This window comes from Epinephelus moara, chromosome 23 (assembly GCF_006386435.1).
Source record: "Epinephelus moara isolate mb chromosome 23, YSFRI_EMoa_1.0, whole genome shotgun sequence".
Lineage (NCBI taxonomy): Eukaryota > Metazoa > Chordata > Actinopteri > Perciformes > Serranidae > Epinephelus > Epinephelus moara.
The window spans coordinates 18,238,501-18,264,641 of NC_065528.1; the positions used below are offsets into that span (position 1 = coordinate 18,238,501).

General features: G+C 39.9%; 1 protein-coding gene across 3 annotated transcripts in view; it reads left to right on the plus strand.

Moving 5' to 3' along the window:
* Positions 1-26,141, plus strand: part of ptpn12 (protein tyrosine phosphatase non-receptor type 12) — an 80,914-nt gene that overhangs the window by 20,483 nt on the left and 34,290 nt on the right. For all 3 annotated transcript variants that reach the window (XM_050036113.1, XM_050036112.1, XM_050036114.1), the window contains exons 2-12: positions 6,122-6,230; positions 8,659-8,735; positions 8,892-8,987; positions 10,005-10,043; positions 12,494-12,565; positions 12,719-12,784; positions 14,643-14,785; positions 17,302-17,368; positions 17,491-17,568; positions 19,578-19,676; positions 25,704-25,789. In XM_050036113.1, the coding sequence (XP_049892070.1) occupies positions 6,122-6,230; positions 8,659-8,735; positions 8,892-8,987; positions 10,005-10,043; positions 12,494-12,565; positions 12,719-12,784; positions 14,643-14,785; positions 17,302-17,368; positions 17,491-17,568; positions 19,578-19,676; positions 25,704-25,789 (932 nt within the window). The remainder of the gene's footprint in view (positions 1-6,121; positions 6,231-8,658; positions 8,736-8,891; positions 8,988-10,004; positions 10,044-12,493; positions 12,566-12,718; positions 12,785-14,642; positions 14,786-17,301; positions 17,369-17,490; positions 17,569-19,577; positions 19,677-25,703; positions 25,790-26,141) is intronic.

Below are 26,141 nucleotides of genomic sequence, written 5' to 3' on the forward strand. Positions count from 1 at the left end.
CGTTATTAGCACAGTTAGCGTGTTTGCTATTTACAAGAATGCCGCTGTCACACTGAACACCCCTCTGAGCCTGTTCAGCCTTTAAAACTTTACATGAAAACAAAAGAAAAATCGTCAAATATTCATATTGAACAGCCAAATCTGTTTGGACTGACATAATTCTGGGTTGGGTACAGTTTTAGGCTCGGTACTGGTTGTTAGCTGCTGCTGCTGTGTAGCTAAAGCTAACCAGCTAGACGTTGGGACGACAGGGGTCCAGAGGTGGTTCTTCCATGCTGGGTCAAACCTGTGTTGACAGAAACACTGGCTCTTATAAAAATCATGTTTAAATCTGAAATTTGTTGGAGCTTGTATGCTGTGATGCTTCTGTGTTACTGCGCTTTGTCAGGTGTCGGCTCGAAATTGGAGCCTATTATTATGAGGATTTACGTGGCCCCGCCCAGAACCGAAGCTGCGAATATTCGCTGTTGATTACCACCAAAGCTCTGAAACCCCAAAATGGACATTGTTTAAAAATAGTAAGTTTTTAAAAATAGTTTGGAATTTTAAGCACCCACTATACTCTGTTAGTAACTTGACAGTTGTAGTGAGGTGAGTGACATACTCTTAAGAATATATTACAAAATGCCTCTTCCACAATCACTCAAATAACATACAGAAGCAAAATGTTTATTTGATTCTGATATGGCTTTTTAAACCTGACAGCAGTCGATAAACATACAATTTGCTGATATACCTGTGCTTCTGTAGTACAATAGTCATCATGTGTCAGAGACAAGCTAGAATATGAATAAAAGTTGATGAGGTCAGAGCAGCAGACCTCAAACTGAATTTGTCGGCTTGATCGCCTGAATTGAGAGAGGGAGGTGTAAACCTGGATTTCATTTTATTTTTAATTTAATTTAATTTAATTTAATTTATTTTTGTTAATAGAGACAGAGAGCTAATTTTCAACTGTAGTCCCTGAGCAGGAAACAGAATAATTTCTCGAGTGGTGAAATGTCTTTCAAAAAGGAACTAAAGTTGACATTTCCAATGTTTTTCTGTGGCTAGTTCTTGTGGTTATACAAGTTGTGACCCTGCAAAAACATAAATGTTTTACTAACTTGCAGCTGACATGATCTGCCATGTATAGATTAAAACAAGCGATTTATGACTGAAACAAGTCGTTGTTATGGTGCTACAAAATGTCCACACTCATAGACTTTAATGGGAGAATGTACTTGTACTCCCAGTTTGCTGTAATGGAAGTAAGATGGGCTACAAAGGAAGAAATACTTATCATCATTACAGTGTTAGAGGGCACAGTTGTGTGCATGTTTGTCTCCACATAATGTGTTTTGTGGGTTGGGGGAATCACAAACCATCACAAATCACTGTTCCCGGCCTTCTCTTGCTGATTGTGTGTCTTAAGTGTGTGTTTTTGTGCTTGCATGTGTGTTTGTGTGAGTCTTCCTGGGCTCTGGCCCAGCACAGAAGCAGACCTCTGTTGGAAATGTAATTCACATGAGGCCAGAGGAGCTCTAATGCTATTACCACACACATACACACACACATGCACAGCTGTGTTGCCGCCCACAGTCTGTGTGTGTACCTCTCAGACTCCTTTTCTCTCCCTTGTTTCCTCTGCCTCAGCCTGTCGTCGTGGTTTATAAAGATGAGCGATACAGAATGAAAGGTGAAAAACTCATTATGTCTTCAGGGTGCCTCTGTGCCGCTAGTCTAAGCTGTTTATATATATGTGTGTGTGTGTCAGTGGTGTGTTCAGTGAGTGCAGCAGCCAGCCCATCAGTTTATGAAAGTACCGAAGCCCTGAATCAAAAAGGCAACTTTCAGAAGGAAAAGAAGGCAGGAGTTGAAAGTTGAAGTGAAAGAAAGATTCATCTGTCAGTTACAGTTTTCTTTACCTGTTCTGGAAATGATCTCTGAAGTGTTGGTAACGTTGCAGATATACATCAAGAATCACATGCAGTGTGTTACAGATATACAGAAAGCAATATTGTACAAACAAAGGTTTAACTAAATGAGACAAATGTTCTCAACTATGAAACATTGTTGTTGATGTTGAACATTTTCATCACATCTTCCGTGTTTTCATGTATGTAGGATTATCTGTGTGTAATGTAATCATGTCTGTTGGTGTGTGTCTTTGCATTTCTGTCCTTGTGTATTGTTGTAAATGTCTCCGCAGTATGGGGCTTATAGGGAACATTTAACATATGAAACTGCTTTGAATGTTAACTGTCATATTTTATGACATCATAACCCTTAAAAAATGAAAACAAAATTAAAAAATCCTATTAGGGCTATATCACGGACATTGAGTATAAACGGTGATAACAGTGATTTATTTTTTATAGCTGAACTTTATTTACTTTTATTATAACAGCACTTTATTTAACTTAATTCTAACATTACTTTAATTCACTTTATTATAACAATACTTTATCAACCTTTACTATAACAGAATTGTATTTAACTAAGTATAACAGCCCTGTCTTTACCTTTATTATAACAGTACTTGATCGTACTTTATTATAAACAGTGCTTTTTTTTACTTTATTATAACTGTACTTTAACTTTATTACAGCAGAACTTTATGTAATTATACATAGCAGAATTTTATTTACCTTTATTGTAAGTACTTTATTTAACTTTATTGTTTATTTACTTTCCTTAACTTTATTAAAGTAGAACTTTATTTATCGTTATTATAACAGAACTTTCCTTAACTTTTTTGCAAAAGTACTTTATTTCCTAGTATTGTAACTGTAGTTTATGTACTTTTGCAGTAATTTAGTAGTCTATAGTAGCTTAGAGTAAATTTCAAAATATTGAGAAATATATCCTGTATTGTGACATAATCTTAACATATCACAATATTATTTATAGGCCATGTTGCCCAGCCCTAAAGTGATTCCGGGGATTAAATGGCTTTTTTTTTTAATTAATCAATTTTTCTTTCAGTGAATAAACGTAATTCATGGTGCTGTTACTGATGCTAGGTCATGCTTGCCGGTTTAAACAGAGTGAACAGACATGCAGCACTCGAATGTTGATTTACAAATCGAGTGTCACTGTCACAACTGAAGCTTCGCAGCTTCAAACTATTGCATGGTAGTGATGTTGTGACAAAAGTGAAAAGAGAAACAAGGATAGGAAGAACAGTCTTGAGGTTTGAGAGTTCTCAGGAAGTCAGGATGTACAGTGTGCGTCCCTGTCACAGTAACACAAGGAAAGCCTGCAGTCAGTGCCAGAGAGAAGAGGTGGAACCATTTTTCACACGCGGCTCCAGCAGCCCGAACGCCCACGCTGACTTTCTCAGAGACAGCGAGAGAGAAAGAGAGGGGAGGAGTGTGAGTGAGGCAGAAAAAGTGGAGAGATGCCTAATTTCCTAACTGTCTCAGAAAGAGAGAAGAAGTGATTGAACCAACTGAGAGAATAAAAAAAGGCACTTGAGAGCGATATCATGTGAACGCTATCAGAGTGGAGCAGCAGGAGGTTTTTTTACAGTACTAAAGTCTCGCTGTTCTTTTGAAGTTTCTTTAAAGTTTCACTGTGACACTTGAGGCCACAGTGAAGGCGTGAATGAGACACAGTCACACGGTAAAATTCACTGGAAGTTTCAAAAAGTCCCCTAATTTGTAGTTGAGCTCCGACTCTCAGACCACTCAGTGTCTCATAGTATTTTGCTCTTTTAAATTGTATAGGTGTAGGTGGTGATGGCCAAAACATTTTCAGCACCCCAGCTGTGAGCAGTAGCTGAAGCCTCTTTCTTCTTGTAAAGGATGCTTGTGGAGTTGAGATGAAACCAGTGGTCTCCATTGTTAAATATGGACTCAACCCAAGGTGAACACAGTAGAAGTCTCTCACCGATACACCCATCCTACCCAAGGGGCGGCACTAACTGAGGCATTTCAAATGCCGCCGCACGCAATTTGATAGCATGATAGCCAATCAGAGCAAAAAACAAGGTGAGGTAATCATTGCTCTAAGCCCCATAGGTTTGCCGACCAGTGGGGCTAACTGATATATTATGCCTTTGCCGTATCCCGTTGGCAAAACGGTAAAAACATCCTTCCTGGAAACAAAGGCTTCTAGGGCAGTCTTCTGTTCCTCTCTCAAGGAAAAAGATAAGTGTAGTTGGCTTAGCGTTTCTTCCAAAAGCTAAACTGAATGGACGCGGTCCTTCAGCAGCTGCCATCTTGGCTGTTTACTTTTCGACTCCTACGACGCAGCGCTGTCGTCATCATGTTACACCCGCACAGAGCCCGCGTCTGTCAGATAGACTGATCTGATTGGTCCGATTGGCGATTCAGCAGGCTCTGCTCGTCGGGGCCAGATCCCCGTGCAGAGCAAATTCGAATTTGCTAGGGGCGGGGCATCTGGATTTCCAGGTTATATCTTTTGTGTAATTCATTAAAAACTACAGGGAACTTGTTCCAGTAGGGAAAAAAACTGCACTAAGTGATCCAAGTAACTGTAACTTTACCTAAAAGGCTGGACAGAGTTGACACTCCATGTTTAAAAATTTTATTCAGGACTTTTTATTCATGAAATATGTTCTTTAACTCAAAAACACAGTCTCTCACACACACAGAATTTGTCATGCAAACAGGCAAGCACGCCTCTCTCACTCTGATTTCTACTGCCTCCGCTCTCATGTAGAACTTCAGGGAATTGTGGTCTTTAGCAGTAATTTTGTTTGTAAATGTGAGATGCTTGTGCTGCACTTGCTGCAACTTCACAACCAGATTTAAGGAAGTGTCTTTGGCGACTCACAGTAAACTATGCTGATTGGTCAAATTGTGGTAATTGGACAAAAATGCAAGTTCTGGCAGGATTCATGGGGGTCGATTGAGTATGTGTTAATTGTTGCAGTTGATACATTGCAACATCCTGGAGAAAAATGTGACCCTCTATAGAGAGAGGCTTCAGTGCACCTGTTTGGGTAGGACAACTGACGTGGATTTTTTTCTGGTTGGTTTGTAGAATGAAGTCAGCTTTCCTGCTTTATATGATTGTATATTGCAGTTGTAGGTCATGGTGTTTAATGTGCATTTTCTGGAAATTCACTTGAGATACAACAAAAAAACTACTAGATAGAAAATGTCTTTTTCTGTGTCCTTGAAAAGTCCTTTCATGCCTGATCCAATTAATGACACGTCTGACAAATCACTTCATCACATTGATGAAAAAAATCCTGTAAATCAAATATCACCATGAAACTGTCCTGTTTGTTTGCACCATTACATGTCAGTGTATTTGTACTTGTAGGTGTGTGTACATTTACCATTTTCTCTTTCATTTAAAGCAACTTGCTTTTGCGTGAAATGGTGCTACACTAATTAAAAAATGCACAAAAACCTGAACTGGTCTTAGACAACCAGAGGAAGGACATTAATAGACAAATTGTCAGAAAATCTATATAGTGAAATCTGTACCGATAAACAAATTAGAGTGTGTTATTAGTGGATTTGAGTTGAAGGACTGCAAGTTGAGCGTTAGCCAGCTGTCAGACAAGAGACACTGTAATTGTTCTCCTCCCATTAACTGAATGTGTCTTCATCAGTGTCAGCTGCTATTAGATTTGGCCACACTTAACTTAATGCACCATCATGCAAAGAGGAGCAGGAGTGTGTGCGGGTTAGGCTGCTGTGTTATAATAGTGGCAGTGTGATTGTTAAAGGATGAGCAATGTGTGTGTGTCAGAAGAGTCTAACCACTGAAACCTGTGTGTATGTGTGCCAGGACGCTTCGGAGCAAAAAAAAAAAAAAAACTTAATTGAAACTCAAATTGAATAGTTATCTGTGTAAAAAGACACCACAGATTTCCATGTCTTTTATCGCTGCTTTCTGAAACTCTGTCTGCTTTGTCTACCTTTCTAGTGGTGTGGCACTCACATAAAGACTTCTGTTTGACTTGTATCTCAGGTTGGCCTTGCTCCACTCTCATTTATTTCTTTACTGTGTGCTGTCAAAGAGAAGTACTCCCTTCATGAGTTCCATTTATACTTACAGACAAATCACGTATAATCTCCGTCGGCGAGAGAGAAGGAAGGGGAGATAATTTATTACTATCTACGTACTAAACATGCTCCTGTTGTGTTGTTTATTCCAGCGGTTACGGAGGTTATCGACTAAATACCGGACGGAGAAGATCTACCCCACCAACGTAGGAGAGAGGGAAGAGAATGTCAAGAAGAACAGATATAAAGATATACTGCCATGTAAGTACCGGTACAACAACAAATTCTTGCCAATATCTACTCAAGTCATGTGAATGGAATGGACAAAATAACCCTGAGTGCTTTCTAGAACTGTTTTATTGTAGTACTTCTGCATTAGACTGCGTTAGCTAGAATTCACACTACTAGTCGTGTTATTTCTTGTAAGCCTTTACATACACTTCCATACACGCTATCCTCTGTAATCTACCCAGCAATGTACCAATATGATCCTTCAACAGCAAACCTGGGACAAAATGTACAAATTTAGATTTAGAACAAATGTTATCAAGCAACAACAGCCCTCAGTGGCTGTCTGCACGTTCAGCACTGGTTACCTCACAAGCCTGCAGCTGAATCACAGTGACCTTTCTAATTATTACAACACTTAGATTTGACAAAGCAGCGCTGCATGGTGTAATGCTTGGATTTATTGCTAAAATCTTTTTTGTTTGTTTGGCTGTTTACTCTTTTAAATGTGGCCAATAGAAGATCTGTCCGTATCTCGTTTATTGTCCACAGAACGAGGCTGCACGCCGACATTTTCAGAACAAAATAAAACAGGCTGCAGTGAGAGTCTCTCTCCATGGGATATTTAAAAATAACGGGTTTGTGCATTTAGTCCTTCTCAGCCAAGCTCGGGGGTTAGTGTTGCCGTAGCCCACAGGAATGACGCTCCATGGCGTTTTGTTGTGTCCAAGTGAGAATTAGAATATATGCAGTTTGCATAATCCGGTCGAAATTAATATATATTTTTAAACGCTTGACGATCCACTCATTATGAAAAGTCTGTGTCATCCAAGAGAGACTATAGAAACTAAGGCTCGGAAAAAATACACTGTTAACTTAGCCTGGAAATCCAGACTCAAATCTAGAAAGATTTTAAGTCCGGCACTCACTGATACACCCTTCCTACCCAAGGGGCGGCACTAACTGAGGCATATTAAATGCCGCCGAACACAATTGGATAGCACGATAGCCATCAGAGCAAAAAACAAGGTGACGTATTAATTTCACTAAGCCCCATTAGTTTGCCGACGGCAAAAACGTCCTTCCTGGAAACGAAGGCTTCTAGGGCAGTCTTTTGTTCCTCTCTCAAGGAAAAAGATAAGTGTAGTTGGCTAAATGTTTCTTCCAAAGCTAAATTGAATGGACGCGGTCCTTCGGCAGCTGCCATGTTGGCTGTTTACTTTTCGACTCCTACGGCGCAGCGCTGTCGTCATCATGTTACGCCCACCCAGAGCCTGCCTCTGTCAGATAGACTGATCTGATTGGTCCAATGGCGATTCAGCGGGCTCTGCTCGTTGGGGCCAGATCACCGTGTAGTGCAAATTCGAATTTGCTAGGGGCGGGGCATCTGGATTTCCAGGTTACTGTTAACTTGCTATTTCAGTCAATATTGTGTGGTAGGCCACATACAGTATATATATATATATTTTTAGATAATTATTTTTATCAGGTTTCACATACCCCCATTACTGGATATTCACAGAACAGAATCATAGTCCAGAAAAAAAAAATACCACCAACAAAACAATCACATACAAATAATTAGGATTGTCTGCTGCGTGTTATTAACCCTTTGAAACCTGAGGTAATTGGCTTGGTTTTCAAATACGGAAAGAAGGCAATGAGCAATGAAAGAAAAAAACAATGACCCAAAAGTGTCGTTAGCTCAGTTAGCTTTGTCATTGTCACACTAAACCCTGTCCAAAGTCTCAAACTCTCTGCAAATAAAGGAACGAATAGTCGAGTATATGTATGTTAGACCACGTTAATCAGACTACCTGGTTTATAATAAAGTAAATGGGTAGAGACAGACTTAAAGCGAATGACAGAAAGAAGTTTGAGATTGAAAAGAGAAACACACATACTCTCAGTCTCCAGAAGGTCACTCAAACCTGTCCTGTTGGTAGAAATATACGCACACATACATTCAGAGCAAACACAGATATCCAGTATGTGGTAATAGGTCATGAAATGGTCTCTGTCTCACAGAGAGCTCTCGCTGTACTCAGTGACCTCGGGGGAAGCTTCCATGACCCAACATCTGTCCTACTTTTTATTAAAACCTTTATCCTCTTTTTCTCCTCTGACCACCCACCCATCCATCCATTCATGCATTCATTCGTTCATTAAGGCTTTTAGTGAATGAGCTGCTGATAAGGCAAAGGAAGAACCAGTTCATGCGTAACAGATGTGTACACACATACACATGCTTAGGAATGAGGATGTTGCTGTGTGCCCATTAACCTCTTTACATCACAGCTTGGACTCATTTGGCCTCACTTTGTCTCTCTCTATATCTCATTCTATCTTATCTGTTCGTCTCTGTCCTCTCTTTTCTCTTTCGCTTTGTCTTGGTTTATTTCATCATCTGTTTCTGCATCAAAGTAAATATTTCTCTCTCTCTGTTTTACTTTCTCCACAGTTGATCACAGTAGGGTGAAGCTGACGTTAAAAACATCCAATCAGGACACAGATTATGTCAATGCTAACTTCATCAAGGTAAATAAGCACGTTGCTTTGCTGTTTGACACTTTGATTACAGTGTTAGGAGAATGTATGCGGTATAAAGTGCTGTATGAATCACAGTAACAACCATTGTGGAGATAAAGTGGAGTCGATTTGTGATCTTGCTTTCTTTCTCTGCGCTCCCCTCAGGGTATGGATGGCCCAGAGGCCTATATTGCAACTCAGGGCCCACTGCCGAACACTGTCATCGACTTCTGGAGGATGAACTGGGAGTACAACGTAGCTGTGAGTATGGCTCAGTGGATAATGGGGGGGTGAAAGCAGGAGGGAGAAGGACTGATAGAGCAGGAGGACCTGTTATGCTTTTACTTGTTATCTGTCATACAAATAATGTGAAAGGGTCAGATGTTCATGTTCATGTTGGTGCAAGTTTTACGGACTCACCGTCTTATTCTAACCTTCCTGTGTGATCAATCTACTGTTTATTTATTTATATATTTTATGTATTTGACAGCAATTGGTATCTAGTCCCTAAAATGTTGAGGCAGCGGGTACTTGCTGTAGCTCTGGTTGAGGCTGAGAGACTGTCAGCAAAGATACAGAAGACCTGAAAACGTTGACCAAACAGAGCAGACTGGGCCTTTTCGGGAGGGGTGTCTTAGAAACAGACAGAGCGTTTCAGACATAGGGTGAATACGGGTGTTCCAGCTCAGACAGAATGAGGAAAATAAAGTGTTTTTGGAGCATTAAAGCATGTAAAAACCCAAAATACAAGCACAAACCTTGAAATGAGCACAATATGTCCTCTTTAAGATGGCCTAGTCCCTCTGTGTTAACTTGAATGTTTGCTGAATACGAACAGAAAGCTGTTACTTAGTGCGTTTTCTTTTTACTAAAGTGGGTGTGATAATTAAAGTAATTGAAATAAATATTTAATGCGGTTGTCAGCCAGATGGGGAGTGCTTATGCCTCCACCAGATGGATAGCACTCATGCTCTGAAAAGCTGGCTGTGATAATTACTCCTGTAGGATCAAAGAGAATGATGTGAGATATAGATGTAAGAGTGAAACGTGTGATCAAAAATGATCTGAAGTGTGCTCCACCACTGCAGGAGTGTAAGAAATAGAAGTTGTTCATAGTCTGGGGCAGGGTGCTCCTCTGACTGTCTGCACCTCGTTTGGCAACTTCAGCATTGCATAAATAGAACATATAGGGATAAATATTTTTGGAAATATAAGATTTAGCTGTGAGAAGCTGAGTGTAAATATTGACTGTAATCCTTCCTGTTTGTGTCTCTGCAGGTTATTGTAATGGCTTGTCGAGAGTTCGAGATGGGAAGGGTAAGGCTGTGATATTTAATCCCTTCATGTGTGTTTGTGTGTTCGTGTCAGTGTTAGGCATGCAGCTGTACATATGTATGTTCATGTGGCTCTATACACATCTGTGCTTTGTTACCTCTACCAAGGTTACACTATGTTTTAGGTCCCATTTGTCTTCAGGCCTTTATACACTGTGGCGTTTTTTTGGTGCGATTACTTTGCACGTCAGTGTGATCCTTTGAACTGTTTTTTGTAATGAGTACTTTCACAAAGAACGCAAGCACTACGCAGCAAAAATAACCTCTAATGTCCCTGATTTTGGGACTTCCATACCAGCATACGATACAATACCAAAGGAGGCTGTCAATAAAAGATGTAAATTAAAGTAAGACTTTTAAAATTAGCATTCAAAAAAGTTCAGTTTTCTAAGAAAATACATGCACTGTTGGCATTTTTTTTTTAAATGGCACCAGCATGTTGATTCAGAGGAAAGCCTGCAGGCTATAATAATTCCCAGGTACTTATCCTCCATCACCAACTCGATCTCCTCTCCTTGTTTCTTCAGTGATTTGTTCAGATTGAGATTTGATCAATAAACTTATTCAGGACTGACCAATGTCCTAAGTCTTGGTCCTTTAACCCTTTGAAACCTGAGCAAATTGACTTGATTTCTATTAAAAACATGGGAAGAAGGCAATGAGCAACAAAAGAAATGGCCAACAAGAAACAAGAAAGAAAATTCGTTAAAAAAAAAGTTAAAAACAAATACGGATCATTTAAAAATGTAATACAGTAATTATAATATTTCTAAATATAGTTTTCTCCTAGCTTTTTCTTTTTTCCCTATTATTATTATTATTATTATTATTATTGTTATTATTATTATTATTATAATTTCCCCCCCCCCCCCTTTTTTACCAAGTTACTCAATGCCTTTTTTCCCATGTTTTTTGAAGAGATCAAATCAATTTGCTCAGGGTTCAAAGGTTTAAATATGAAAGGCGTCTGAAAGCAGCACAAGAAAAGCCATGTCATCTGCAAACTTATAATGTAGCGTTCTGGGAATCTGCTGTGTAAACTGGATCACGACCCTGCAGCATGCTAATAAATTTCTCTGTGGTGTTGAAACGTGAAACGCACCTCTGACACTGCGTTCGTGTTTACCAGAGCGAACTCGCTTTCACTCAGAGCATTTAAAAAAAAAAATGCTTGTAGTTGCTAAAGCTATACAACAGTATACGTAAAACAGACTGCTAGACGCTGCTCTGGGTCATTAAGATCATGGTAGTTGGTCCTCTGCCTCCTCAGATGTCAGGTTATTACAGTTACAGAGCTAAACTAAAAACTAAAACTAGGTTTGAAAATACATTTTAGTTTACTGAATTTTAAAAAAGACTGTAGAAAGAAATGAGAACTAACTGAAACAATGTTTTGAAATTACATAACATGACTAAAATAAAATAAAAATATAGGAAATGTCTCTAGCTTTGACCGGGTTGTCTACATGACGGTGAGTCAATTGCCTTTACACAGTGTTGTGTTTGCATTGTAATACCTATTTTAAACTACTTAAGTGTTGTATCTGACAAATACCCACTGTATTATAATAAAAAACTAAAACTAATACTGAAACTAATAAAAACTAAACTAAAACTAAACATTTTTAACAGCAAAAACTAAACTGAAACTAACAAACCCACTCTGGAAACTAAACTGAAGTGAGAGGAAAAATCAAAAATGAAACAAAGATAAAAATCAATGAAAAATACGAAACTTGAATGACTTGAATGACTCTGCTCAGACGTAGCGCTAGCATCCCCAAACGGACCTTAAACTGTCCCACCAACTAAAATATCTACAGAACCAGCCGTGGCAATTTGATGCGAAATATTTGCAGGCAAGTATTTTGCATTTTTGCCATTTTGCCATTTATCCTTCAAGGGCCCCCTCCACATAAAGGCCTTTAAATGATAAACGTAAAATAAAATGATCATTTCCTTGATTCTTTTAGTTGAACAAGTAAAATCAAAAAATACAAAGGACTTTGTAACCTTGGTGAAGGTACTTGGAGTATTGCATGTGTTTATCTTGCCTGTCTGAGTCTGCTCATATATTTATTTATTTGAAAAGTCACTAAAGGCAGTTACTGAAGCCTTGAATCAATTTGCATTGACTTAAGCTTACTTTGTTATAGGTCAAGATGTTCACTGAACTAATGATTAAGTGTGACTGATGGCTCAGATAACCTGTATATGCCTCTGTAAATGTGTGTTTTGCACATGTAGGTATATAAAGTACTGTATGGTTGTATTTAGTCCTTGTTTTTCTGTGAATGTGATCACTGACGCTCCACATGTCACGTTAATTGTTTATTTCGAAGCAGAAAGTGTGTGTGCACAGGAAGCTGTGGTATTTGTCTGGTATTCTGTTCTCAGCCAAAGCTAACTCCTGTTCTCTTCTCTTCTGGTTAGAAAAAGTGTGAGCGGTATTTCCCGCTGCTCGGGGAGGAGCCCTTGAGTTTTGGCCCCTTCAGAATCTCCTGTGTAAGTAGACAAATCTCTAATATCCCAGCTGTGTGTGTATGTAACCAGCGTGTGAGGAGCGGGGGGGTCCGACTCCTGCATTTCTCACATTTTGTTCTAATGACCGTTTTAGTCAAGGGCTGTGTAAATGTTCTGGCTGTCTCTGTTTTCCAGGAGGCAGAGCAGGCCAGAACAGACTACTTCATCAGGACTCTGGTGGTGGAGAATGAAAATGAGAATGTAAGTTCTCTGACTTAATGCTCAGGCTGCTCTTTAGACTTTATTTTACTGATAAAAGCATTTTCATAAAACTTGTTTGTTTTATGCCACTGCTGTCAACACTTAAAGAGTCATGGTGGTATTTTTATACTTGTATATCTCACATGACGGCAGATGTAAGCAAAATCACATAAAAAATGGATATCTAAAGCAATGACGTGTTCCATTGTAAAACATTATATTGTTGCTGTCGGGTGGAAACCTTATTTGTGTCGTTAGTACTTTACCAAATCAAGCTCACGTGGGGTTACAAGATTTTTGACCAGCAAGATCAAGCAGCAACCTCCACAGCTAGAAAATGAAGCCAACATGAAGTGACAAAAGCTGCAGTTCCTCTAATGGCCACTATGGCCAATCCCTATAGACCCCCATGTTAAAATGCCCAACTTTACAGCAGAAATAAACATGTTTACAGCCTGGTGCAACAAACAGTTTTGGTCTTTGTAGCTAATTTCCAAGTTCATGACAACTGTACTGTAGCAAATTTTTATATAACTCACCTGTTCACATTTTATTAAGGCTCATTATGCATAATTAAAGGTGGTGTCCTTGGCTACGTCATATCCACCTCTCGCTTCTACACAGCGCCAGCCTCTCGCCCAAATATGGTCACTATTGCTCAAAAAAACGAAGCTGGCGATGGCTCAAATGCCAAACTCGAGGCTTCAGAGCGGGACTCCAAATAGCAATGGCTGACGTCCCGATAGCTATGTCCATTATTTTAACAGTCTATGGTATGTGTTTGTCTGACGCTGATTAGAACGGTGGCATCTGAGGCAGTAAAAGCATTAGATTACATTTTCATCATTGTACAGGTTAGAGAGTTTATTGCAGCTTTTTGTGCGTTCAGTTTTTTCTGACGTCGGATACTCTTTATTAGACCACACTTGAGATAACAGTTAGCTAGCTAGCTAGTCATAAGTACCATTTCGTAGGCAACTGGACTTGCTTGAGTTTCCTGAAGACGTTTCGCCTCTCATCCAAGAGGCTATTTCAGTTCTGGGATTAGAGGTGAAATGTCTTCAAGAAACTCAAGCAAGTCCAGTTGCCTATGATATAGCACCTAAAGTTACCATGACCTGGATGACTGAGAATCTTAACTGACATCTAGCCAGCCAGTGCTCCCCATGATTCCTCCGCGTTACTCCTTTCACTATGAGACTATTCATTTAGAGAAGAGCTGGAGGAAGCTCCGGAGACTGACCTCCAGTAGTGGCTAAAGCAGTTTGAATTCAGCCAGTCCACACCGCGGCGCTGGAAGTCACACCAGGCTGGTGGCTATTGTGTTAAGATTGTTTCTTCAATAAGAAAACTTACCCATTCAAACAACCCATTCTTTATTTGGAAGTCAGATGAAATCTCCTTGTAACTGTTTACCTTCAGTTTCGCTGTGTGCAGCACCAAACATGCTCTATCACAGCATTTATTCAATGAATATGGTGCTTTAACAGTTTGAGGATCCAATGGATCCAATGGAGACATAGAGGGTGACCAATAGCATTGATTTATGAAAAGAAATTACGGTGACGAATATGGAGATAAGAGGTTTCCGCCTGACAGTGATGATATGTAAAAACTTCACTAGCCTAATTATTTGGTTTAGAAGTAAAATGTGCTCAAACACATTCATTTGGGAAACAAAACTTAAGAACAATGACACAGATATCACTGCACAACTCCACTGAAAGTCGATAAATGCAAATATTCAAATCTCGCCCACACGTTCCCTTTCTCTTCTCTGCCTGCTGATTCAATTTGCCGGCCTTCCACTGACCCTCTTTAAACCTTTAAATATATTCCCCTGTGTGTCTCCCTGTAGGAAACTCGGAGGATAACACAGTTCCATTATATGAACTGGCCGGATCACGACGTCCCCTCGTCGTTTGACTCCATACTGGATATGATCGGACTAATGAGAGAATACCAAGAGAACGACGATGTTCCTATATGTGTGCACTGCAGGTAGGTACAGAACACTCTGCGAGACACCAACAGAACCAACTGTAACTAAGGCAACATTTAAAAAAGAGGCTGATTGCAGATGAGAAGATAAAGTAACAATACAGAACATGCACACTGGTATCACTGGTTCTGCATTAATAGTCTTGAATCACTTTTTTTCTAACTTGCGCTCTCACATTGAATGTAATGATTCATGGAGCGGCCAGTGGTTGTCTGTGAGGAGGCAGTAAGAATGTGCAACAGGTGGCCGACACTGGTTTGTGTATTTTGAAATCACGTTTCAACACCACAGAGAAATATTGCAGTAGCTGGTCGACCCAGAATGCAAACACACATCTACTCCTGGCAAAGACTAGATTTTATTTTCAAGTTCAGCTGGTTCATACTGGGAACTTGGTGACTATTTAACATGTCTTCGTTTCACTTGCAATCTTATTAAAGCTACAGTGATTAGATGAGATTGCTGTAATCTGAAAGTCAAGTGTTAATTGTTCAGGCAATGATCATGTTGAGGCAGGCTCAAAGATTACTGAACCCTTTCTGCCGACAACTTAAAGAGCCGGTTCATCTGCGTTCTTTTCAGGGTTTCTCAAATGGAAACACACTCAGCGTTTGGCAAAAAAGCAGTGACGTAGGTTAGAGCTGCGATTATAATAATAACTGAAAGAGTTAGTTTAGATTTTTTTTAAGTGGAGAAATGTGAGATACTTATCTATAGTAAGTTTAATATATTCACAGCTTTACCTCGCTGTCAGACTGCCCTTTCCAACGGGAACTTAAGCCATTATATCGCTCTTTTCAAAGCCGTCAGACTCCATTAACAAAAACAGTAATTTTACCTGCAGAACACAGGAGTTGCTGGTCTACCGCTGCCTCAATCAGTTTGTTAGTTCATGTTTAGGCTCAGACATCAAAGTGACATGATAGAACTAGTGGCAAAAAGGCCGACTGTTGCGTCCCTTCACGTCACCTGTGTCTTGGCTGAAAAGTTGCGCTTGAATGAGAGCTGTGATCAACCAAAGAAAATCTTGGTTGACTGATATTCCACCTACTCATAGACCAATTGATTGGTCAATGAGGGAAAACAATCTGCACAGGTTATCTATGTATTGAATGCACAACCTGGTGGCATTGTGTTTCCACCAAAGCGTTTCTTTCCTGGCACAGAGCTCGACATTAACACTTGCCCAAGTTAACTTATGGGTTGACGATGTTATATACAACATACTGTTACTAATGCCAAATATCTCTGTAACGTGCATGCGTAAGGGAGACTTGCTATTTTCAGCCCAGTAGCTAGCATTAGCCGTCCTGCCATGACAACAAGGGCTCCAGTGTGATTGTTTCCCTTTAAGAAGCTTTATAATCCAACCCTGGATTGCTGTGTCTCTTCGGAGACTTGGTAAAATAGTGATAAATCCGACACTGAATATCCTCTGTGATTATTTATCTGTTTTCTGATTAAAAATGAGAGTTGAAAAATGTATAACTTTAAGTAAAACGCTGCGCTCATTCCTGTCACCAGCTATCCAATCACAATGGAGAAGGGGCGCGACAAACACAGCAAAGACCCAATCATCACAGAGGACAAAGACAAGCGCTTAACAACAACAGCTGTCGTTTTTAAGATGGGTCAAAGAAACCTTTGGTGGACACTCAGCCTTATTAAAGTAACACCAGCGATTGTCCGACCAATGAGAATTTGGTCAGATAAGAGCATAACGACCAAACAATTGACCAACAGACCAGAACTTTATGTAGCGATGTCATCATGTGGAAAACTACGTCAGATCATGTGGGAGAATGTTTTTAGAAAGGCCAAAAAAGCATTTTGGCGCTAAAACATATGTACTTACACCAATATGTGAATGTTTGAGTCTGAATTCATGAGGAACACCACAGGGAAGCTACAGAATGATATAAAAAGCAAACCCGCCTTTTAAAACGGTGAAGTAGTCAACAAGAATGACAACACACAGATTCATGAGCCTATAGATTTAAGTCGTCTGCTGCACACATGCGTGCCAACAGCACACACACGCTGACACACACAGCCTCCATGTGTGTATAATCAGCTATAATGAGCAGCCGGAGGACATTTCCTGGTTCCTCTGTTACACAGCAGGATGTAAAGATGCCTTGTGTGGGTTGACGTGCGCTGTACTGTATGTGTGCGGAGAGGCTGCGCTTGTTAGAGTAGCGGAGACTGTTTGACAGCATGAGATAAAGTTTTATGATTTAATGTGTCAGACATGATGGCACATAACCTTTAGCTCCTGTCTCCATCCTGTCTGGACCAGGTGTCGTAACATACAAACATTCATACATGTGTTTGTCTGCTCTTACTGCTTTTCTGTGGCTTCAAGAAGAGAAATATAGAGTTGATGTTTTTTAGTGGATGTATGTTTGCGATGAGACGGGAAGCTGGAGAGTGTGTGTGTGTGTGTGTGTGTGTGTGTGTCTGACCACGTGTTGTTCTTCTGTTGAATCTAATCTGTATGACTGTGACTGTACAGTGCAGGCTGTGGGAGGACGGGAGCTATCTGTGCAATCGACTACACATGGAACCTCCTCAAAGCTGGGGTATGTGAACACACACACTCCTACACATGCCTAAAACATACCTGTACAAATGCACACACTAAATGTGTTAAGATTCAAGTGAGAAATAACCCTTTTGTTGTCCTTTTGGTGTGCTTTTATAGAAAATACCAGAAGATTTTAATGTTTTTCGGTTGATCCAAGAGATGAGGACGCAACGACACTCTGCTGTACAGACAAAGGTTTGTCTTTTCTTTTATATATAGAATGTTATGTTGCATTCATACTGCTCTGAGGTCTGTTTAAAGGTAAACTGTGCAGGAATTGTTTGTAAAGACCACGTTCAAACTCGGCTCCTCCTCTTCACACTGCTTGTGCGCGTTCACAGCAAGCTACTGTACTATTATAGTAATGTTACATTTGACGTAATGTAAAAAGCCGATACTTAGGGTGCTTTCACACCTGGCCTGTTTGGTTCAGTTCAATCCAACTCAAGTTAATTTGCCCCCTAAGTGCGGTTCGTTTGGGCAGGTGTGAACACAGCAACACACGGCTCTCATTTTGGAGCCAGTTTGTCTGCTTGGCATTTTGCCTCGCTATATTTGCTATCTCTCAGCGGTGTGTCCACCATTTTTTGTTGCCTTCTCTTGGATGCATGCTGCGTATGGTCTGGCACCTGGTTGCTACCTTTTTATAATGTCATGTCCTCACCCTAAGTAAGGAAATACAGGCAGAGTCTCCACAGATAAATACACCACCACACACTTCTAATGGGTCATAAGTGATGATCAGAAAGGATTACTTTTGTATGCATCTGAAATCCTGCATAGTATACATTAAGTTAAATGCAACATGTAATACAAAGTTGTCGGAGTAATACACAGAAGATTTAAAAATGCTAATTAGTGGTTTGATGCTGATGTGTGTAGCTGGGCAAAAGTGTCACTGTTGCCAGATTTTCCACATTTTCACACAGTGAACCTGGGAGCTGACATCACCTTTGTGTGATAATTGTCTCGTTGTCAGATGAACAGTTTTACACCTGCTACAAGTGTCTCAACTGTTTGTTGGAAAATGGTAAAAAAGGAAACAGCAACATGAAGTTGTTGTCTGCCCTCAGAGGCTGCGAATCTGGTTTTGGAAATTAATCGATTGAACAGTAACTGGACGTAAGAGCTGCGATGAGTAGTTGATTGGTTGATTGACAGAAAAAAAATGCTTTGACTGTTAAGAGGAAATCAGTCGATGAAATGACAAAATACTGGGCAGATTAATTGATAAAGAAAATACTGGTTAGTTGCATAGACTGCATGAAAACCCTTTCACAACTAGCTGCATAATATGTTCAGAAAGTTGCTAAGAAAAGTTATAATTACTAACTAAGAATTTGTCTGAGTGACGGTTATTTTGTTTAGCAGCGTTTCCTCCATTACATAGCCTGTGTCAAGTCTCCTCATTCCTGTGTTACTTGCTGCACACCTGGCTGAAAATAGATCTTAGCCAGTTCAGCAAAGGTCGACACATTCCCAGCATTGTTTGTAACTGGTTGAGTGTGTTTTGCCCCAGTTTTGACATGAGGGTGTTTGCATGTTCGCTGCTGTAGACAGATGATTCTCAGCAGGACAGAACTTATCTATCTTACTATTTTGAATGTACGCTACAAAGATAAGTGTGTCTCCAGTTCACTGAGTGCCATCTAGCTCCATTATATTCAAGACAAGGCAGACATCTCTACGGCTGATATCTCCAACACTCTGCAGCTCACACCAAAACAATCTAGACTGGTAAATAGCTCTACAGGTAAGAGGAAAAATGTGTGTTTTTTATTTTGAGCTGAACTGTCCCTTTAACGAAGCACCCACTGACCTTACTTATTGTCCCCTCCCACACACACGTCGTGACATTGAGAGAGAAAATGAGCCCTGTTAGACAAAGTACAGGATTGCCTTGAAAGAGGAAGCTGGCAGCTGTAATGTGATTTCTGAAAATGTGTAGTGCAATACACTTACTGGCTTACCGGGAAAGTAATGAGATCAAATAAGTGTGCATCAGTGAAGGCCCCTCTATTGTTTTCACACAGGTTGAATTCAATCGCCTTGTAAATGGATGTTTTTGAGTGTGGTCCTGAGAATGTTTTTGCTCTTATATTGATTTACTTGCTTTGTTTTTCCTCTCTTCTCTCCTTCACCTCTCGTCCATTTACCTCATTACGTCTTTGTCTCCCTCTCCGTCTCTGTCTTCGTCTCTCTAGGAGCAGTACGAGTTAGTGCATAAAGCGATCGCCCAGCTCTTTGAGAAACAGCTGCAGCTACTGGAGAGCCCCACCAACACGCAGATCCACGATGGCATGGTATGACACGCACATACACACAACACACACATTGTGCATACTGTCTGGTGTTAAAGAAAGACAGGATGTCGCTGAGTAACGCACTCGGAGTGGGGAAAAAAAACACAAATAATTAGTCACAGGAGGGAGAGGGTAGGAAGAACAGAGGAGAGGGAAGAGAGGCCTTCAGAAAATGTTGCTCTTTACACCGACTGAAAAAAGAAGAGTTACAGAGTTTGTGCCAAAAAGAGAGATCTCTCCTCTGGAGGTATTCTCAGAGGACTGCATACAGTTAGACCTATTTAAAAGAGCTGGGGAAAAAAAGCTTTGCTCTGTCAGTCACCACTGCCGCCTTTGTAATTTACTTCACACTGTCCTCCATTACCCCCAAACACACTCACACAAACACACACAATCTACGACGTGTCCTTAATTGTCCCCGTTCCTGCTCCCAGAGCACTAGAAGTTCAACCAAATCAAAAAGTTTACTCATGACAAAAACAACATATTTAAAAAATCAAAAAAGTGAAAATCAAGAAACTAAAACAGTTAAGTGGCTTATTTTAACTTCAGGTGCTGTAATGAATATGTTTTTTAAAATCTCTTTCTGGTGTTAGAACATTGCAGGACAGATGAGAAAGTTCATCCAAAGTTGATCAGCGATCCGTAGCTCCAAACTATCGTCCCACATCTTTATGTAGCAAACTTTGGGAAGCTACTTTAAAACTAACGAAGCTCCAAGCTACTCTTCATTTCGGGTAGTTAAGCTACAGAAACACTTAAACTGAAAGCTACACTACAAGCTCCTCAGAAAAAGTAGTTTAAAGCCCAGGTCAGACCAAAGATTCGCAGCAAGATGAAACTGTTTCAGTATGTTGCAGAGAAAAGTTGCAGCGGTGTGAACTGACCGGTCTGAGCTCGACTCAAGCTAACTGATGGTGTTACCTGCAACTCTGCTGGTCAAATCGCCGGCTAGATTTAGAACATAAAGCACGTTGCCCTTTTTCTACAGTCAATCAGCTTCTAGTGACCATAGATGGCGTGTTCACTGATTAATTGGCGCTGCTTGCTGATATTATTGTGGCGCATTCATTATGAATACAGTCCATCTGATGCTGGTTTTATGTTTTTCGTCGTTTCATAGCTACAAACGCAACTGTAGCCAGTGTCTCACTATCACTATCCTACAAATGATATTCAGCCACAAAGTAAGCCTGTTATCCGTAACGCGTGTTTTCAAGTTCATATTTGTATGTTGGGTTTTCGACTAGAACATGTTTACATGCTTTAATATTCAAGGAACACTTCGTTTGCCTCATGCTGAGCTGGACCACGTGTTCGTCTAAGATGCTTTGAAAAAGCCCAGTCTGCTCTGATTGGTCGGCATTTCCGGGTCTCCTGATTCTCAGCATCAGAATGAATGTAACGGACAATAGTGGCGCTTTTTACCGGGAAAAATCACTAATAAAAACATCTAAGTTCACACATCTTCACAATCATGTTACATACATGTTACAGCAGGAATATGATCTGAAATCAGGGAGAAATTGATAACATCTGCAACCAAGATTACATGTGTCCCTGAAGTTAGCATGAAGCTACATGTAGCAGTGTATGTAATATAAACTCTTGCAGTAGCGTGCCAGGAGCAGGTGACCATAGAAAGAAAAGCTTGTCTCAAAAATAGAAAAAGACTGTCGGAAACAGAGTATTCAGAACAGTCTGAAGCCTGAGGTCTTTAACATACATTTACCTCATTATATGAAACTTTGAACTGTTTAATATGACCATTGGACAGAGGCGTTTTTCTCATACGAACATTGGACATTGTCTGGAAAATCAGGTCTTGACATCGTCTAGGGTTTCTCTTTCACACATGTAGCACACAACAGGAGATTGTTGGTGTCACAAGCGTTCTAACCCTATTGGAAATACTCAATTTGGTTTAGGTGATGGGGGGCGCCTGGGTAGAGCGTGCAGGAGGAAGAACATGACACTGATTACACCACGGTCACACGTCCGGTTCGTAATTCAGTCATAAACAACAGTCTTTTGCCGTAAATTAAATCTGTCCGATGATTTCGGCTTTACTTATTGATTGTTTTGATATCCGCTGGTAAGAAAGCTATCACAAGACACTGGCTGCTTTCTGACCCCCGCACATTAGAAGATGGACAGATATAGTTAATGAAATGTACATAATGGAAATAAATACCTTCTCACTTCGCCTTCAAATGAATAGATTTACGAAGTTACGGTCAAAGCGGATCCCATATGTACGACAGTCACGGTATGCTGAAACAGAGTTAGGACCAGTTCCCGGCTGTCGTTCCCGATCTCGTGACATCAAACCAGTCTGCTTTATTGACTGTCTCCTGAAGCATAAAATAAGGCTGGAAGAGCATAATTTCAATAATTTCTGAGCTTTTTTGTCTCCATAAAACCCAACAAAAACAGACTGTTATAGCATTTGGTTTTGATTTGCCACTACTTAGTGAAAAAAAGAATTCCCTCTCTACTTAAAAGCTTACATAGCTACTGGAAAATATAGTTAATCTAGTGGCGCCGCTGCTCCCCAACACTGTTGATATGTGAAGACAATAGACAGAAAGCCAGAGGACGCGAGCATCAATGAGACAGTGTGCGAGACTGACAAACCCTAAAGACAGAGGACACAGAGAGACGATGAGAGAGCGCATTGGCAGCAATCCAGGAGGTGACTTCCTGCTTCGGAAGTTCTGATGACATCACCCCTCTCCCATAATGCACTTTGAGTCTGAGAATAGACATCCGTTGGGAAAGGGAGACCCTTTGCAAGAGCCGGTCACAGGGACGCACATAACCATGTTTACATTAGAGAAGACTCAGCTGACACACTTTCTGCAGAATTAAATCTTTCAGGATCTCTGAGTGGGTGAAGCTCGTCCACTGAACTCGACTGTACTACACTTTTACTACTTGTTTTAAAGTTTGTGCTATTAATCATATGTAGGCGTAGGCGTGTGTGTACGGAGGAAGACAACAAGTCCTGTACAAGTTTGTTGCTACCCATTGTAACCTTGTCATTATCTCACAAAGTTGCAAGTCCAAGAATGCTCGCTGCCCTCACACACACACACACACACACACACACACACACACTGTTAGCAAAACATTATCTGTACTGACTCAGTCCATACACACATTGACTCATGTCCAGTCAGCCATTGTTAGTGACTAAAACACCCACATAGGTGCTCTCAATGGCAGTACGAACAATAAGCCTACACATACACACATCCCACACACGTTTTTCTGCTCGCACGCAGGCGCCATTGTTTGCAGGAAGTGCTCCTATCAAATTGATTCCTCACAACATTCAGCCAAAAAGAGATGTAATCAGAATCGGCCTTTTCTTCACGTACACTCAACGTGCACTCAGTTCCTCGCACAGAGCCGAGGTGGCCTGATTTGCCCCTCTGTCTCGAGTTCATGACGGCTGAAGTCGTCCCGTCATCTTCTCGTTATCAGAGCGGAGAGAGAGTCAAATTAATGAGTCACGGGGGAAGAGAGGAGAGGAGGAGGAAGCCACGAGTCGAGAGGAAGAGAGAGAAGATTAGTCGGGAGGAGGAGAGCGTCTTTCAGAAGCAGTTTTGATCCTTCGGTGAAGCAATGTCGGAGCAACTTTGTGCCTCTGCTCCAGAAGCATGTATGAGAGAAGTTAGAGACAGAGGTGCTGCATGTTTCAACAACAATTATAGAAAATGTTGTTACCACGTGCACTGGAAGGAGCTTCTTCAATATAATAAAACAGCAAAACTAAAGTGTTAATTTGACAAGAATTTTAAATTTAGTTTTAGTCTAAGTTGGTTACTGAAAACTCTTTTGTTCAGTGGAACTCAGTTTTAATTTTACTCTAATTTAAGTCAGTGTTTTTAGTCCTAATTTTTATCAGACAGTTTCATTATACTGTAATGGATTATGCAGAAGGATATTTCTCCTGGCTTTAAGCACACCTTCAACTGTAAGTTTATTCATTTAGGCTGAGAATATGTTACTACCTTACTTCTTTCATACACAATAAAAGGAATGCTTAAAGTTATTGACTGCTGCTAAACTGGGCGTCATGTTTCACTCAGCGGACCTCCACTTCAGTAAATCAGCAGTTATGAAAATGTGTAAACTACATCATTGAGACAGACGAGTTGAGCATTATCTGGGAAATATCACGTTCATTCACTTTATACGGAGCTTGTTTGAAGAAAGATATTCTCACATCCAGCTGTCGCAGATGCAGGTGCATTGGAAAATACCACTTGAGTCTTTGAACAGAAAATACTCATGACAAGAGTGTGATCACTCTTGATGAAGACAGAGAGTATGAACTCTTATCAAAGGTCTAGGAGGACTGAAACGTTAGTGTTACTAATACATTGTGAAGCTGAGCAAGAGCAGTGTGCAGGATTTACTTTATATAGATGTAAAATTAGTACTGAGTTATGTTAAATGTTTGCCAAATGTATTAGCGTCTGTTTATGAGTCTTAAGAAACCATAAGTCCTCTTTAAGAAAGAGTAAATATCTACTGTAAGCGATCTGCTTTGTTAAAATTAACAGTATGTAAATGGAGTAAGGCAAGCTAATTGCTAATTGCTAACATGACTGGTTACAACAGAAAACAGTTAATGTTTGAGGTGGCTACTGTGATCAGACTTAAGTTGTCCACCTGCACAGATCCAACTCTTTTGTCATGTCTTTACTCGTCAGGGCACAATGAACAAATATTAAATTTTTGTTGCCAGTAAGGGATGCAGGATAATAACCAGAATGTCTTTAGTGTCGATAGATCAAGGCTTTAAAGTTAAATATTGGTATTAGAGGAAATTAACATTTTTGTTTATTTGATAGTCCAGTAAAATTACACTGTTATGACACGACTTTAATGAGTTAAATTCACAGTAGTTGTGAGTATTGTCAGGTTTATTTCAGGAAAAGCATCATCTAAGCCTCTTAAGCCCTTGAAACCTGGAGCAACATCACTTTTCTTTCTGCTTTTTTCTAGAGATGTACCGATACCACTTTTTCCTTCGCGATACCGATTCCGATCCCTGAACCTTAGGTATCTGCCGATACCGAGTACGGATCCGATACCAGAGCGTAAAAAAAAAAAAAGGATGGGATATGAATTGCTGTATGTCTCAGCTCCTAAAACTCTATGTAAAATATTAAGAAATAAATACATAATAGTAGAATGAATGCCATAAAACTTTTTTTATTATTATTATCCAGTGTTGACACAGATCAAGACACAGGTTAAAGTGCAGCCACACAATTTGGTAAAAAAGACATTTTAAAGGCTACAGTAGAATGCTTTTTAAACTCCGCTCTGTTTTGTTTGCCTGTAGCGTGCGTATGCGTAATGACGTGAGGCATCACGTGGTATCGACTTTGTTCCACAAATTGCAAAAATTAATAGATTAAATATCTTTTTTTTTTTTTTTTTTTTTTTAAAGAAGAGAAAAAAGTAAAAAGAAGCTTGGGAAAAAAGGTAATCTCCGCTGATTTTTCATGTGTTTAATTTTCTCTTTATACTAATATTTTGCAAATTTGTATTTTTTTTTGTTGCTCATTGCCTTCATCTCATGTTTTTAAAAGAAATGAAAAATCATGGGAAGAAGGCAACAAATTACTGAACAGAAAATATCCCCAAAATTAGAAGAAATTAGTAAAAAGTTACAAGAAAATTGCCTGAAAATAAGCAAAAAAGAAAAGTAAAAACAAACAAACAAGCAAATGACATGATTTTTTGTCAAAAATAAAAAATAGGCTTTTTTTTCAGAGGGTTAAAGTAGGATTCTTTTTTAAAGTTTTGTCTGAAAATGCTGCATAAAATTAAATTTGGCGTGTTGTACATGTCACCCAAGGTCAAAGAGTTTACTTATCTTGCTCAGGGAATGTGTAGATTTTGAAAAGCATTTCCATACTGCAGTGTCTTTATACTTAGAATCTGAGTTCAATATTAAACTCAATATTGTGTTGATGTTTTTGTGTGTGTGTGTAACTTGTCCAGGTTGAGAGCAGTCCAGATAAAGCAAGCCACCCATCAGATGAGGACAGATGGGACACACCACCTCCGAAACCTCCCCGCATTCGCAGGTAAGGCATGTTTTATGTTTGGACGGCTTGGCTTTTTAAAATGTATTTCTATTTTTCAGCTTATCAGCCGATACGATCTGCTCTCGCCCACCTTCTTAAAGTTCACAAAACAGTTGTAAAATGGACGTAGCTGAAGTATAAAATAACCGCACTCATCCTCCACACAGATGAATGAACAGACTCACACAGAAGTGAGCAGTAGGTGTGAAGTGGCCCGTCACTGAGCACAGTGGGTGTTGTGTTTTGTAGGAGGAACTCAACTCAACACAGCACAACAGTTTGTGTGGAGCGCACAATGAAAACATATTAAACTGACCAAACAGAAGCAGCAGGCGTTGTTTCCACCAGAGCT